This window comes from Apteryx rowi, unplaced genomic scaffold, assembly GCF_003343035.1.
Source record: "Apteryx rowi isolate R43461 unplaced genomic scaffold, aptRow1 scaffold_292, whole genome shotgun sequence".
Lineage (NCBI taxonomy): Eukaryota > Metazoa > Chordata > Aves > Apterygiformes > Apterygidae > Apteryx > Apteryx rowi.
The window spans coordinates 422,767-434,796 of NW_020449330.1; the positions used below are offsets into that span (position 1 = coordinate 422,767).

Here is a 12,030-nt window from a genome sequence, read left to right on the forward strand (position 1 = left end):
ATAATGGTGTTTATGCATAAGTTTTCCTGTCTTTTACAGATAACTACTTTTCAGGAATGTGATAGCAATGCTTTTTAGTCTCCCTTCCTGAGAAAATAAGACAAATAATTATTTGTCTGCTCTTTCTCCTCCTTTTATCCAAACAATTTAGACAGGTGAAAAGGGGTCTCTTAAGATATCCCTGCAACAGGCCTGCATGCACTCACAGCCCTCTAAGATATTTGTCTGTTGACACAGAAGCTGCTAAGAAGCATGTTATTAATTTACAAAGATGGCAAGAGGCAGCAGCAGAAATGTGTTCATGACTAGGCACATACTGTCTCTTGTCCTGGCAGGAGGTAAAGGAGATAAGCAGAGTGCATGGGAAGAGCTGAAAATATTACTATGATGGAATCCAAAGGAGAGGGAGAATTTATACTGTRAATATATAATGTGAAGAAGCGTAGGGGCCACGGGACATGCAGAGGGTGTTAAAACATGGAGAGCCAAGAGGATGTGTTAGGGAGCTTGGGCAACTGCAAGGTGCAAAACCCTATGATGCAAAGCTTCATTAATTCTGATAAAATACGTGTGTAAGAGCTTGAGAGTTAAAAAGAAACACTAGAGAATTCTGTATTTTAGTGAAAGTTTAACATTAAACCACTAGTATTTATCCTTTGTATTTGATTTAGTCCAAGCTTATTGCTGCAGAACACCTTGTCCGATGTGTCAGTCTCTTGATTGGTGTTCTTGGTTGCTATTGCTACACTGGTATATTTACTGAAGAGGATGCCTGTAAATCAGAGTTGTTCCAGAAAGCTAAGGTAAGCAACAGTATGTTTGGGAGCTGTTAAAAATACAATAAACCATTAAATATAAAATCATTAAAAAAATTATATTCATATTAACACATTTTCAGAGCATGAATATTTCCGCTGATTTCTGCCTTAAAAAAGCATAGAGTTGAGAGATACCTGCTGCTGAATGTTACTGCTGCCGAAATAGAGGCATCACTGAAATTCTATCAAAACAGCAATAAGTCAGTTTTGTAGCAGAGGGTATTCTAAATATTGATAAATTTCTATATCACCCCTTTAAAAAAAATAGTCAGGGACCATGTGGCCAAAGGACTATTTAAGAGGATAGTAAGTCTTTTCATTTAAAGGTTTTTTGCAGGGATTTGTTAAGATCCTTTGATAGTTTAAGCCAGTATGAAGACAGCTCTTTTTTTTTTTTATTATGTGAGGAGGTTTTTTGCTTAAATATGGAAACCTAAGTATTACACATTATGGAGAGATGCCATATTTTTCTTTTCTGATTAAAATGCTAACATTTCAGATGGTCCATGTGATCTTTTTGTTACTTCTAGAGGGGAATGAGTGAAACAAAAGGAAAAAAACCACAAATGTTGTGCCCAAAACCACTGGTTCACACTATATATATCAAAGCTTGAGTATGGATGAGAATCACATGTTCTTTTATCTCTGTGTATATGCCAACATATAAAGGAATTTAACTGAGGTATTTTAACTGTGTTGTGTTTTTACTAGTCTCTCATTCATTACGCTGGAGAAAGCATTTGTCACTCTAAAAACAAACTAAATGAAGATGCCCAAATCAACTCACTGAGGACATTGATAACACAGTATACAAAATGTTTATGCAACTGTACCAAGGTAGAGTGTATAAAATAATTTTTATTTCTTCCTTAGTGAGTTCACAAACTAGGATATGGTACTTGAAAAAAAACAAATTAACCTATTTGTACGTCTTGCTTTCTTACAGAACAGTGCTAATAAGATGCTGTCTGACTTATTCCTGCGTTTGTTAACATCAAAACTTATGAATGATCTTGTAGATATTTGCAAACATCTGGTAAGTGCATTCTCCATGTTTCTAAATGCAGTGCTACTGTATGGGAGGACTGTTTATACATTATAATAATTTGGAGGCAAACTAAATGAGATACCTATTATAAAAAAATATATATATGTATATACTGAGTTTTATGGAGATTTCTAATTAGAAACATTTCTATTTAGCAATCTTATATTGTGAACACAGGTGTAGGGAGAAAAAAAAGATTTGATGAAAGTCGGCATGCCAGCTTACATTAAACAACAAATTGTATCATGTTAATCTTTGGAAATTTTTTAATACATTATTAGAGTAAAAATGTATACAGACTATATGCCATAGAAAGAATTTCTGTATCACACAGCATTTAACTTTATTGGATATATAAAGTTTTAAACATTTATAGGTTGATGGATTTATGTGCTTTAAAATATTTTAAAAGGTGTTTCCTAAATAGGTATTAATTCTTTTAACTGTAAATGGCTCTCCTTTCTCAAAAATAACTGACAAAAGTAAATAGGGTAGCACATGACTGTATTTAGCAAAAACTTAAAACTTCTCTTTTTGGCATATTGGGTTGTAGTCAGGTCTAGGTTGGCAAAATCCTTTGTATTTCAGGTGAGGAGAAACTAAGAATCTTGCCATCTAGCAGAGAAAGCAGTAGTTACTGTGCCTTTCAGAAAGGTCACATGCCATCCTTTCATTTCTGTATAATTATGACAGTAATGCCAACCTTTAAAGAGAGTTGCTTTTCAAATGCTAACAATATCCTTGGCATTATCTAAAACACAGCGGATAGTACCTGTCTTAGGAACCTTGTGTCCTAAAGAGAGTAGTTCAAATCAAGCAATTTACATGCCTGGAAGATAGGTTTATCACAAAAAGTTAAATTCATAAATTCAGCGTAGCACTTATTTTTCTTCACCCTTTTTAGTTCACTGGGAAACTGTAGTGTTTTTCCTTGTTTTCATGCTTGTGGTGTTTCTCCTGCCATTAAAAGCCAACTTTAAAAAATACAATGTTTTTGTCAGATGACATATACTGGAAAACCAAGTGAAGTGGGAGAAGTGGACCTAATGAGGAATGATCCTGAGGAGAGTATAATGGAAGTAGATAATCAGGTACCTGATGATCTATTTGATGGTCCTTCTGTGGCTGATATCAGTGATACAAATGAATCTGGTGAGATGCAAAATGTAACTGGTAAGTCTTCTCTGTGTCCAAAACTATTTGCAAAAGCTTAAGACAGCTTTTTTCCCCTTGATTTTAAAACTTGCTCTTTGCTTGAATGACAATGAGATGTCAAATTGTGCTACTTTGAGTGGGCTAATAGTTGAACCAGGTACTTTCTAAATACTAATAATTCTTTTGCACTTTGTTAGTGTTTTGAAGACATTAATGAAGTGTTCCAGCTCATTTGGAAAGGAGAAGTCTTTTTATTTTATTTTATAAATAGTAAAATGCCAGCAGAGAAGTTAGCTAGCTTGCTCAAGGTTGGACAGAGGCTTTGGCAAAGCTGAGAATAGAAAGTGCATCTCTAGGCTACCTGTCCAGTCTTCTGTTCTTCCTTTTCTTAAAGATAGCCTTATTTTACTTTTCTCCTTTTCCTGATGAAAAGTTATTGGCCAAGTCAGCTTTCTTACAGCTGTGGGTCTGTAGGACGGGAGCATGGATTTGTGTCCTGGGTACAGGTGTTTATTCCTGTTAGGAACTAAAATTACTGATATTCTCTTTTGTTTTAATGTCTTTCTTAAAATGATGTGCATCTTAGTTTTTAATCAGGACTATGATTTCTGTCTTATTGTTGAAGGGAAAGGAAATCACGGTGTTACATTACTACCACAAACTGTAGCTGGTCTTTTATTCCCACCAAGTAGGACAAGTGTCTTTAGAAATATCTTCTTCAACCATCTGATAAATAATTGTAAAGTCTGGGATGGCAGAAAGTGACAAGAGTGCTAAATGCGACAGGAAAATGGCATTCGTATCTATTTCTTTTAAGTTATAAATGAAATTTGTATCAGGACATTAATATAGTGGTAATGGTCATAATTTCAGTTTTGGGAAGCTTTGAATCTGTAGTCTAAAATATATCCTAAATAAGAGTTAACAACACAAAGGAACACAGCTGCGATGGTTCTGCTGAGTTCATTGTCTGTATCCCTGATGGAGAGACCAGCCATATGTATGGGCACGTACAGTGAAAAGCCTCTGTTTTAGAATGTGTCTTTTTAGATGTGGGAACAGACTCAAGAAGCTAGTTATTGATGCAGCACTTAGGCTTGCCCAGTAGCAAATACCCTTCGAGGCTGTTACTGTTATATCCATTCTGAGACCTTAGTTTCGTAAAGACATAAAATGTTACCAACCTTTTTATTGTCCCTGGCGAAGCATTTCTAACATGCAAATCTTATTTTCAGGTGCTTTGAGCCCATTAGCTGAAGAACAGTTGACAAAGCAGGATTTACTTCTCCTTGAAATTCTGAGGTTCTTATGCATTTGTGTAACTACAGTCCAAATTCAGAAAGTAAGCTTCCGAGCTTCTGATATACGGAGGAAGCTGTTAATGCTAACTGATAGAAGTACCTTTGATAGTGCTAAACCATTGCATCTGCACATGGTGAGTGTGAGATTTTTTTTTCCAGATTTTTCTTTTTGCAGTCTTGATTCTGTACATGTATTATTTTTAAAACTATATATTCTTGATGGCCTTTCTATGGCAACAGTCCTTTGAGAAGACATTAAAATGGCTACTTACGGTGTTTAAAAGTGTGCTGGGGTGGAAGAAAGAGGTTAAAACTTGTTGTAAGCCAGAAATTAAACAGCTGAGATGTATAAACATCTTGCCTTTATCATTATTTGTTGAATGGCTAGAAATGGTCTCTGTAGTAGAATGGGATCTGTGTTTCAGTTTATGAAGGAAATATTTTTGACTGCCAAAATATAAAATTTCATGAGCCATATTACTGTGTGACAGTCTTTGCCTGAAAAAATGGTCAGTTCCTAACGTGTAAGAATTGACACAGGTATCCTTGATGTATGATTTCATGTAACAGTTATTGAAAATGTTTTATATTTTTTTCTTTTGGTCTACTTATTTTCTTAAGTATTTTTTCCCCTTTTTTTTATATCTCAGTACTTGGTCCTTTTGAAGGAGCTCCCCATTGAAGAAAACCTCTTGCCTGAAGATGATGTTCTTATGCTTCTTAGGCCTCTTTCGTAAGAGAGAAACTGTTCAGCATGTATTAAAGCTATTTTCTTTCAACAGCTAGAGGATTTTTAGACTGTTTAGTGTTTCAAACCATTTTTTCTTTCCTTCTTTTGTAGTGCTGTGTGTTCCATGTACCGTCGAGATCAAGAAGTTTGTAAAGTAATTCTAAATAACTTGCTTCCTATAGCAGTAGGGTTGGCCCAGTCCAACACTCATGCTGAAGAGACAGGGGATGCCCAAGGACAATTTTTGACAGTTGTTGGAGCCTTTTGGTATGTTTTATCTATTTAATGCAGAAGTCTGTTCATTGGGCATAAAATGTTCAACTTTGTTTTCTATGTGAAGACCGTAGTGGTGTTATGTGTCTTAGTGTCAGTATTCCATGAATCCATATGCTTTTCTCTCTCCAGCATTAAACTTTCCAGATTTTCTGCTTCATGTTGTATTTGTATCAAAGAATCTTATAGTCCTTCAGATAGTTTATAGAAATAAACAACACACTGGTGTTTATTTTCCAAGACTGATCATAGTCTGAAATGGATCAGCAATTAAAACAAGTGATAACTTCAGCAACTAAAAATGGATATTGTTTGAAATTGTAGACTGCCAATAAAAACAGAAAATCTAAAATAAAAAATATGCACAAAATTTGGTGCAAAAGAATGAATTATAAGTAGCAGAAACTAATTTGTTAGACTTTTTCTTTAAGTTGATGGCACCTTTTTCATTCAAATGTTTCCTATTTTAGGCATTTAGCTCAAGAAGGGAAATGCACAGCACCAGTAAGATTGGCCCTTTTAAACTGCATGAAAGCCTTGCTTGAAGTAAGCCCTGCTTTTCTGACATTTATTAGCATGTTAAGTATATATTTAAAGTGTGCTTGAAAATGGTATCTAAAGAGCTTTTGCATATATCAGTGTGTATTTCATTGTAAGTCTTCTGTATATTTTAAACCATAATATTCATTTTTTTTCAGGCTGATCCTTGTTCAAAGTGGGCTATCCTTAATGTAATAAATAAAGATATTCCTGTCAGTGACGCTTTTCCACGTTTTCTCGCAGATAGTAACCATCAAGTTCGCATTCTTGCTGCAAAGTCAATTACCAGGTAATAGGGTAGATCTTTTTTCTGTTTACTTAGGAAATGAAATAATTGTGTTTAAGAGTAACAGTTAATTTTGCATGACTGGGACTTGCTTTTGTCCCTGTATAACTGCTCCTTTCAGTACTTTTGTAGCTTTAATCTTGAGGGAATTTAGGCTCCTACCAAGTTACTTTGGTTAAAGTGTTCAAAGGTTGTCTACATTTGCAGTATTCTGTGCAATATATATACTATATATGATAGTATATGTATTTACTATGTATGACAGTAAATTTCATACTAAATTTGTTATGCAAAACTTGAATATGAAATAGTTATTTATCATGTAGAAATAGATTATATACTTTGTGTAATGTAAAAACTATTTCAAGGGATCCTGTGTTTTGAATACTGTGTGCAGTTCTTTCCCCAATATCTCAGAAAGGATATAAAGGAGAAAGGATATTCAGAAGTATGGAATACTTTCCACACAGCTATTGGTTGTATAAACTGGAATCCTTCAGCATGAAGTAGCGTTGAATTGCAGGAGGGAGGCATAAGTCTACAAAATCTTGAGCAGAACGAAGTGAAGACTGGCTACCTTTTCCAGTTTAAAGATTAGGGGGCATCAAATGAAAACTAATAGGTTCAAGATTCAAAGAAAATGTGGTTTACTTTCTTCATACACCACTCAGTTATCTTGTGGCAAGGAGTTTCACAAATTATCTGGATGTCTGAAGTTTACATAGGTTCAAAAAGCAACTGGACAAATTCATGAAGGAGGAAATCATTGAGGACTATTAAATACTGTCAGCGCTTCTAACTTGTGATGTGGCTAGCTTGCCTGTATTCAAATATTGGCATATATTCAGGGGAATTACACATACAAAGCAAGTATATAGTGATCTTTCTTAGTTATCTGCTATCAGTCACTTAGAAATGGCTAGAGTAGCCTATGGTGTGACCCACTATAATGTTCCCATTTTTGTTATATAAAGCAAAGTGGGTTGGGCCTTTATCTGCAAAAATTAAATTCTTTGAGAAACTCTATACATACATATGTATGTCATAAATATATTCCCATAGTACTACTTGACATGGAAGATTACACTGTGATGGACAGTTGAAGTTTGGTTTCCTGCACTGTCAGAGATTGCAAAAGATTTCTATTTTCAGGCTATCCTCTGCCGTGTTGCCCCAGCAGATATTTTTACTGTTATTGGCACTGTTTGAGGGAGAGGAAGGAAAGATTGTTGTACAAGAAAGTTAAGAAGAAAATTGGGATTTTTCAGAAAAGCAGAATCTTATTTTTTGCTGTGTACAATATGCAGTAATTTTGTAGATGAAATTTTATGCTAATAATTATTGTTCTTGTTCCAAGTTTGTTTCAAGATGTGAAATGGAGAGATTCTTCTGGATTGTTGAAACCTCTTCCTTTGAAGCTCCAGCAAAAGGCTTTTGAGAACGCATATCTCAGAGTTCAGGAAGGAATGAGAAATCTGGTACCAAGATCTAGTCATTAGTTATGCCTAACTTTCAGGTTATGCTTAAGATGATTTTTAAAATGAACGTGTTTAGTTTTTTAAGAACATTAATTCTTCTGGACTTTTGATAATCTGAAGGTGGTGAAACAAGGTGGTAGACAGAAAATCCCTAACTTATCTAGTCAGTCACTTTTTTCCCCACATGACAAATTTGTAAACTTTTTTAGAGTAGGTTCCAGACCGCTCTTCTGCTTAATACTAATTGTTGTTGTTTGTTTTACTACAGTAACACTTAGGAAGAAAGAAAAGTGTAGCCTCAGAATTCTAGGCAACGTTTAAATAGAGAATAGGAGGCAACGTGACCTCCAGTTCTGTATAGTGTAAAAACAGATTTGTAAATGTTAGAGAGATCATGTTTCCAGTGGTATTAGAGCAGTGATTTTCACAAAACCAAAATTTACTTTAAAAATTAAAAGGTTCGGAAGAAGATTCAAGGAAAGGAAAAATTTTACTTTAGTGCAATGACTGCACATGCAGCAATGTATATTACTGCAGAATTTCTGTAGCTATTAATTTTTCTATTAGTATGCTTCACTTTTCCTTGTTAGCCATACTGTCATGTACATTTTCCGTAATGTTTTGCCTCCATCACTCTGTCATCTTCCTGTCATGTAGTCTCTTTATGTTGTCTTGGCTCTCTGTCCTGTCACCCTGGCTGTCGCCTCATTTTGTCTTTCTGTCGCCTCGTCCCTCTTTTTCTGTGTCATCTCATCTCATCTCTGTTGCCTCTCTTCCCTGTTCTTTTGCCTTTGCTCCCTTTTATCTTTCTTTAGCTGCTATCCTTTCGTTGCACTTCCATGTTATTTTATTGAATATTAATCACTTATCAACACCGTGCCTTAGGAGGAGAAGAATTGCATTTGAATTACAAGATAGGTCTTTCCTATTTGCATTAGAGGTTTATGTTATTTCTAGTATGCTGATATAAATGTTATTCTTGGGAATGGTTAAAAAACTTAGGCAAAATCTTGCTGTCATGCCTGTTTTGGAGGCAGTAAATTTTGCAGAGAAGCAGAAGACTTGTCAGTGCTTCAGTCATTTCTTTTTTAAGTGTGTTGCCTTTGTTTAAACTGCTGATAAATGAAGAAGACAAAGATGCTGCTATATGAATTAGAGTGTATGAGATACAAGGAAGTGTTTTCTTGTGCTGACACGCTGAAGGCAGTAACTTTTGGTTGAGGAGCAGAGCAGACAACTTGAGGGAAGTAACTTTTAAGCTACCAAAGCAAGATTTTCATCAGTGTTCATCCTTTATGAATTGAGAGATTTGCTTTGACGTAGTGTTTATATAAATTCTTCATTATTGCTTACTGAAGGTCAGTGGTGATGCAAGTCCTGAAGATCTTTTGGACGAACAGTGTAATAGGAAAGCAGTTTTGTTGATGCTTATAACTATGGTTCTGTGCTGCAGTCCAGTATGTGAAAAGCAAGCTTTGTTTGCTATTTGCCAGTCTATGAAAGAGAACGGATTAGAACCTCACCTTGTGAAAAAGGCAAGTATAAAATTCCCTTTTATATTTAGGCTATAAATTAAGCAAAGCAAAGTTGGAATTATACTTTTGGAAATGTTGAAGATTGTTACATTTTTTAATGCAAAGAATGGCTAATGTGGGACTTGATTACAAATTCATTCAGATATTTGTATTTAATAATCTATATAGTGTTAACACGGAAATGTTGACATTGTAAATATCAATTTTAATTGTAAATCCTGTATGTTAAAAGCACAGGCCTAAAATACATTAGAGATCACATTAAAGACTTCAGAGCTCATTTAAGAAAATGTTTCTAGCCAGTGGAAGTAAAACTAGTTTTTCATTGTGAAAAACTTGTAAAATAAATGCAGTATATTGAAAAATGGTATGCTTCTTCTGAATTTTTGTTTTGCAATTCACAAGGACAAACTGAAATAATTGCTGTTCAGACTGCAGCCTATCATGCTGGTCATTTTTCAGTGTATTTCACCTCTTCTTTTTACCTCTTCTTTCTACTTATTGCTGCTTGTCTCTACCCTGAAAAATATGTATTCTTTGTCTGGTTTTTGCATACCACTTCTCACAGGGAGAGTTTAGTTCCTGATTACACTCTTAGAAGATACGACGATACAAATAATACAAAAGTAGTTTATGCTAAATAGAAGATGAGTTATACAAATACTCATTAAAAGGTTTGGGGGAGGACATGGAGATATAATATTTTTAATATACCATAGTATCATGTACCCTGGATGCTACTTTATAATCTTATTTAATGCACAGGTTTTGAAAAAAGTATCTGACATTTTTGGCTATAAAAATATAGTGGACTTCATGACATCACATTTAGACTATTTGGTGATGRAGTGGCTGAAAATAAATGACAGTGGATATAGCCTGTCTACTTTTCCTTATGTTCTTCTGAACTGTACAAGTCTTGAGGAATTCTACAGGTAAGTTTGCCATATGGGAGCAGTTTATCTAGATTTATTTACGAATGTGACACAGGGTTTCAAATTTCTAAAGTAGTAATGAAACATGATTTTGTTGTAGGAAGTGCATATTGAGAGCTTTTAAAATGTGTTCCAAGTATCTTATGTGTTATATTTATACTTGTAAGATTTATTGTATAGCAGTAGCTAAACAGACGTAACTAGTTTAATTATGTAGAGGAGTAGTTTCTACTATAGTATGGTTGAAAAATAAGATTTTTTCAAAAATAAATGTGCAGTTCAAGGACATTTTGAAAATGTATTTACTACATGTAGGTCTTGTTATAAAGTTTTGGTTCCACACCTGGTGATTAGAAGTCAATTTGGAGATGTGAAATCACTTGCCAACACGATTGAAAAAGACTGGAGGCAGGTTCTTGCAGATTGTTTTCCAAAGATACTTGTGAATATCCTCCCATATTTTGCCTATGAAAGCCATGGAAAGAGTGAAGTAGCAGAGCAAAGAGATACAGCTTCTAAAGTCTACGACATGCTTAAGGATGAAAATTGCTTAGGAAAACAGGTATCTGTTTTAAATGTATAAATTGAGTTGTATGGCACTTAACAGACCTGAAAGAAACTTCTTTGTATTCTGTAAAATGTAAATAACTTGAGTTCATGGGCATAAGAGCATTACTATAATAAAGCCAAACTAAGATAATTTTTATCCAAAGTTTTTTGAAGCAGGTAATCAGTAGCATCTTACAGGCAGACAGTTGACTTGAAGTTTAATGCTTTTCAGAATGTAATAAAAAAAATCCTTACATTCGTTATACATCCCTGAGTACCCCTGTCAAATGTCTCTTTGTGTCTTACTTGCAAAATATTTCATTAATACTTCATGAAGACCCTCCTTCTTCCCCAGAGGCAGACTCTGTATTTAGAACTAGTAGTAAAATTTACCATAAAAAGGGTTTTCAGATACAGAAAGCAAGAAAATGCTATGTTCTACCTGTGGTTGTCGTAGATGAGATCTAACCAGGCATAATTTCTAAATGAATAGTATGTCATGGATAATTCAACAGATAGACAAAAGAAAATAGTTTTACTTGAAAAGAAGTGTTAAATTATTTTAGTTAATTTTATTTTTATTAAAACATTATTTTTCTCCTCTAGCAAATTGACAGTTTATCTCATAGTAACTTATCAGAGATTGTGGTTGAACTGTTGATGACCTTACATGAACCACCTGACACCAATGCAGCAGAAGGAGCTCATCTAAGTAAATACATAAGGTATGGACTTGTAGATTTTTAAAGCACTGATCATAGTGGTATAAMATTGTGGATTAAAACGTGCCCTTCAGGCATAAGAAGAAATGGCTATGAAGTTGAGACTTAAACGATTTATTTTCATTAATAATAACATATTATCGGCATACTTTCTCACATCATTATTCCCTAACGTCAGTAAGGAGAATCCCTCTGTAATGCTTCAGTTAATGGAAAGAATAAGTAGGTGGACAAGAGAATTCTGTTATATGTTGCTGATGCGGGCTGTGGCTATGCCAATTTAGATCAGTTCAAACTAGTATGGAACTACCCTCTCTGTAAAATTGGTCAGATTTTAATGTCTGTAAATTCAAATCTTTCTTTTAAAGGTCTTTAAATATTTAGAAGTCACTGAGAAGTCATTACCTTTCCTAACAGTTCTTATAGTGGCAGCCCTTGCCTTTGGTAAGGAGGTTGCTTAACCAGTGCCAAATAAACTACTGAATTCCTAATTAATATAAATATCTTAATGACCCAAATATCTTCATTTTTATGAGCTTTTCACTCCATACTTTTTACCTAAAAATATCACTATTTATATAATTATATCAGGAAATAATTTTGTAAGATTTTTGTGTTTAGATACAAGCTATCAGGAAAAAAATTACACTGCCTGAAGTA

The 12,030-nt window shown here is 34.3% G+C and overlaps 1 protein-coding gene across 11 annotated transcripts in view; it reads left to right on the plus strand.

The window, feature by feature from the left end:
* The window catches only part of ATM (ATM serine/threonine kinase), an 82,593-nt gene that overhangs the window by 21,167 nt on the left and 49,396 nt on the right, over positions 1-12,030 (plus strand). For all 11 annotated transcript variants that reach the window (XR_003254117.1, XR_003254119.1, XR_003254118.1 and 8 more), the window contains 14 exons: positions 672-803; positions 1,530-1,655; positions 1,765-1,854; positions 2,868-3,039; positions 4,257-4,456; positions 4,973-5,055; positions 5,164-5,319; positions 5,796-5,871; positions 6,024-6,154; positions 7,509-7,629; positions 8,988-9,164; positions 9,930-10,099; positions 10,415-10,661; positions 11,255-11,373. Coding sequence is in view for 8 of the 11 variants with exons in the window: in XM_026069347.1 (XP_025925132.1) it covers positions 672-803; positions 1,530-1,655; positions 1,765-1,854; positions 2,868-3,039; positions 4,257-4,456; positions 4,973-5,055; positions 5,164-5,319; positions 5,796-5,871; positions 6,024-6,154; positions 7,509-7,629; positions 8,988-9,164; positions 9,930-10,099; positions 10,415-10,661; positions 11,255-11,373 (2,000 nt within the window). In the remaining 3 variants the exon portion in view is untranslated. The remainder of the gene's footprint in view (positions 1-671; positions 804-1,529; positions 1,656-1,764; positions 1,855-2,867; positions 3,040-4,256; positions 4,457-4,972; positions 5,056-5,163; positions 5,320-5,795; positions 5,872-6,023; positions 6,155-7,508; positions 7,630-8,987; positions 9,165-9,929; positions 10,100-10,414; positions 10,662-11,254; positions 11,374-12,030) is intronic.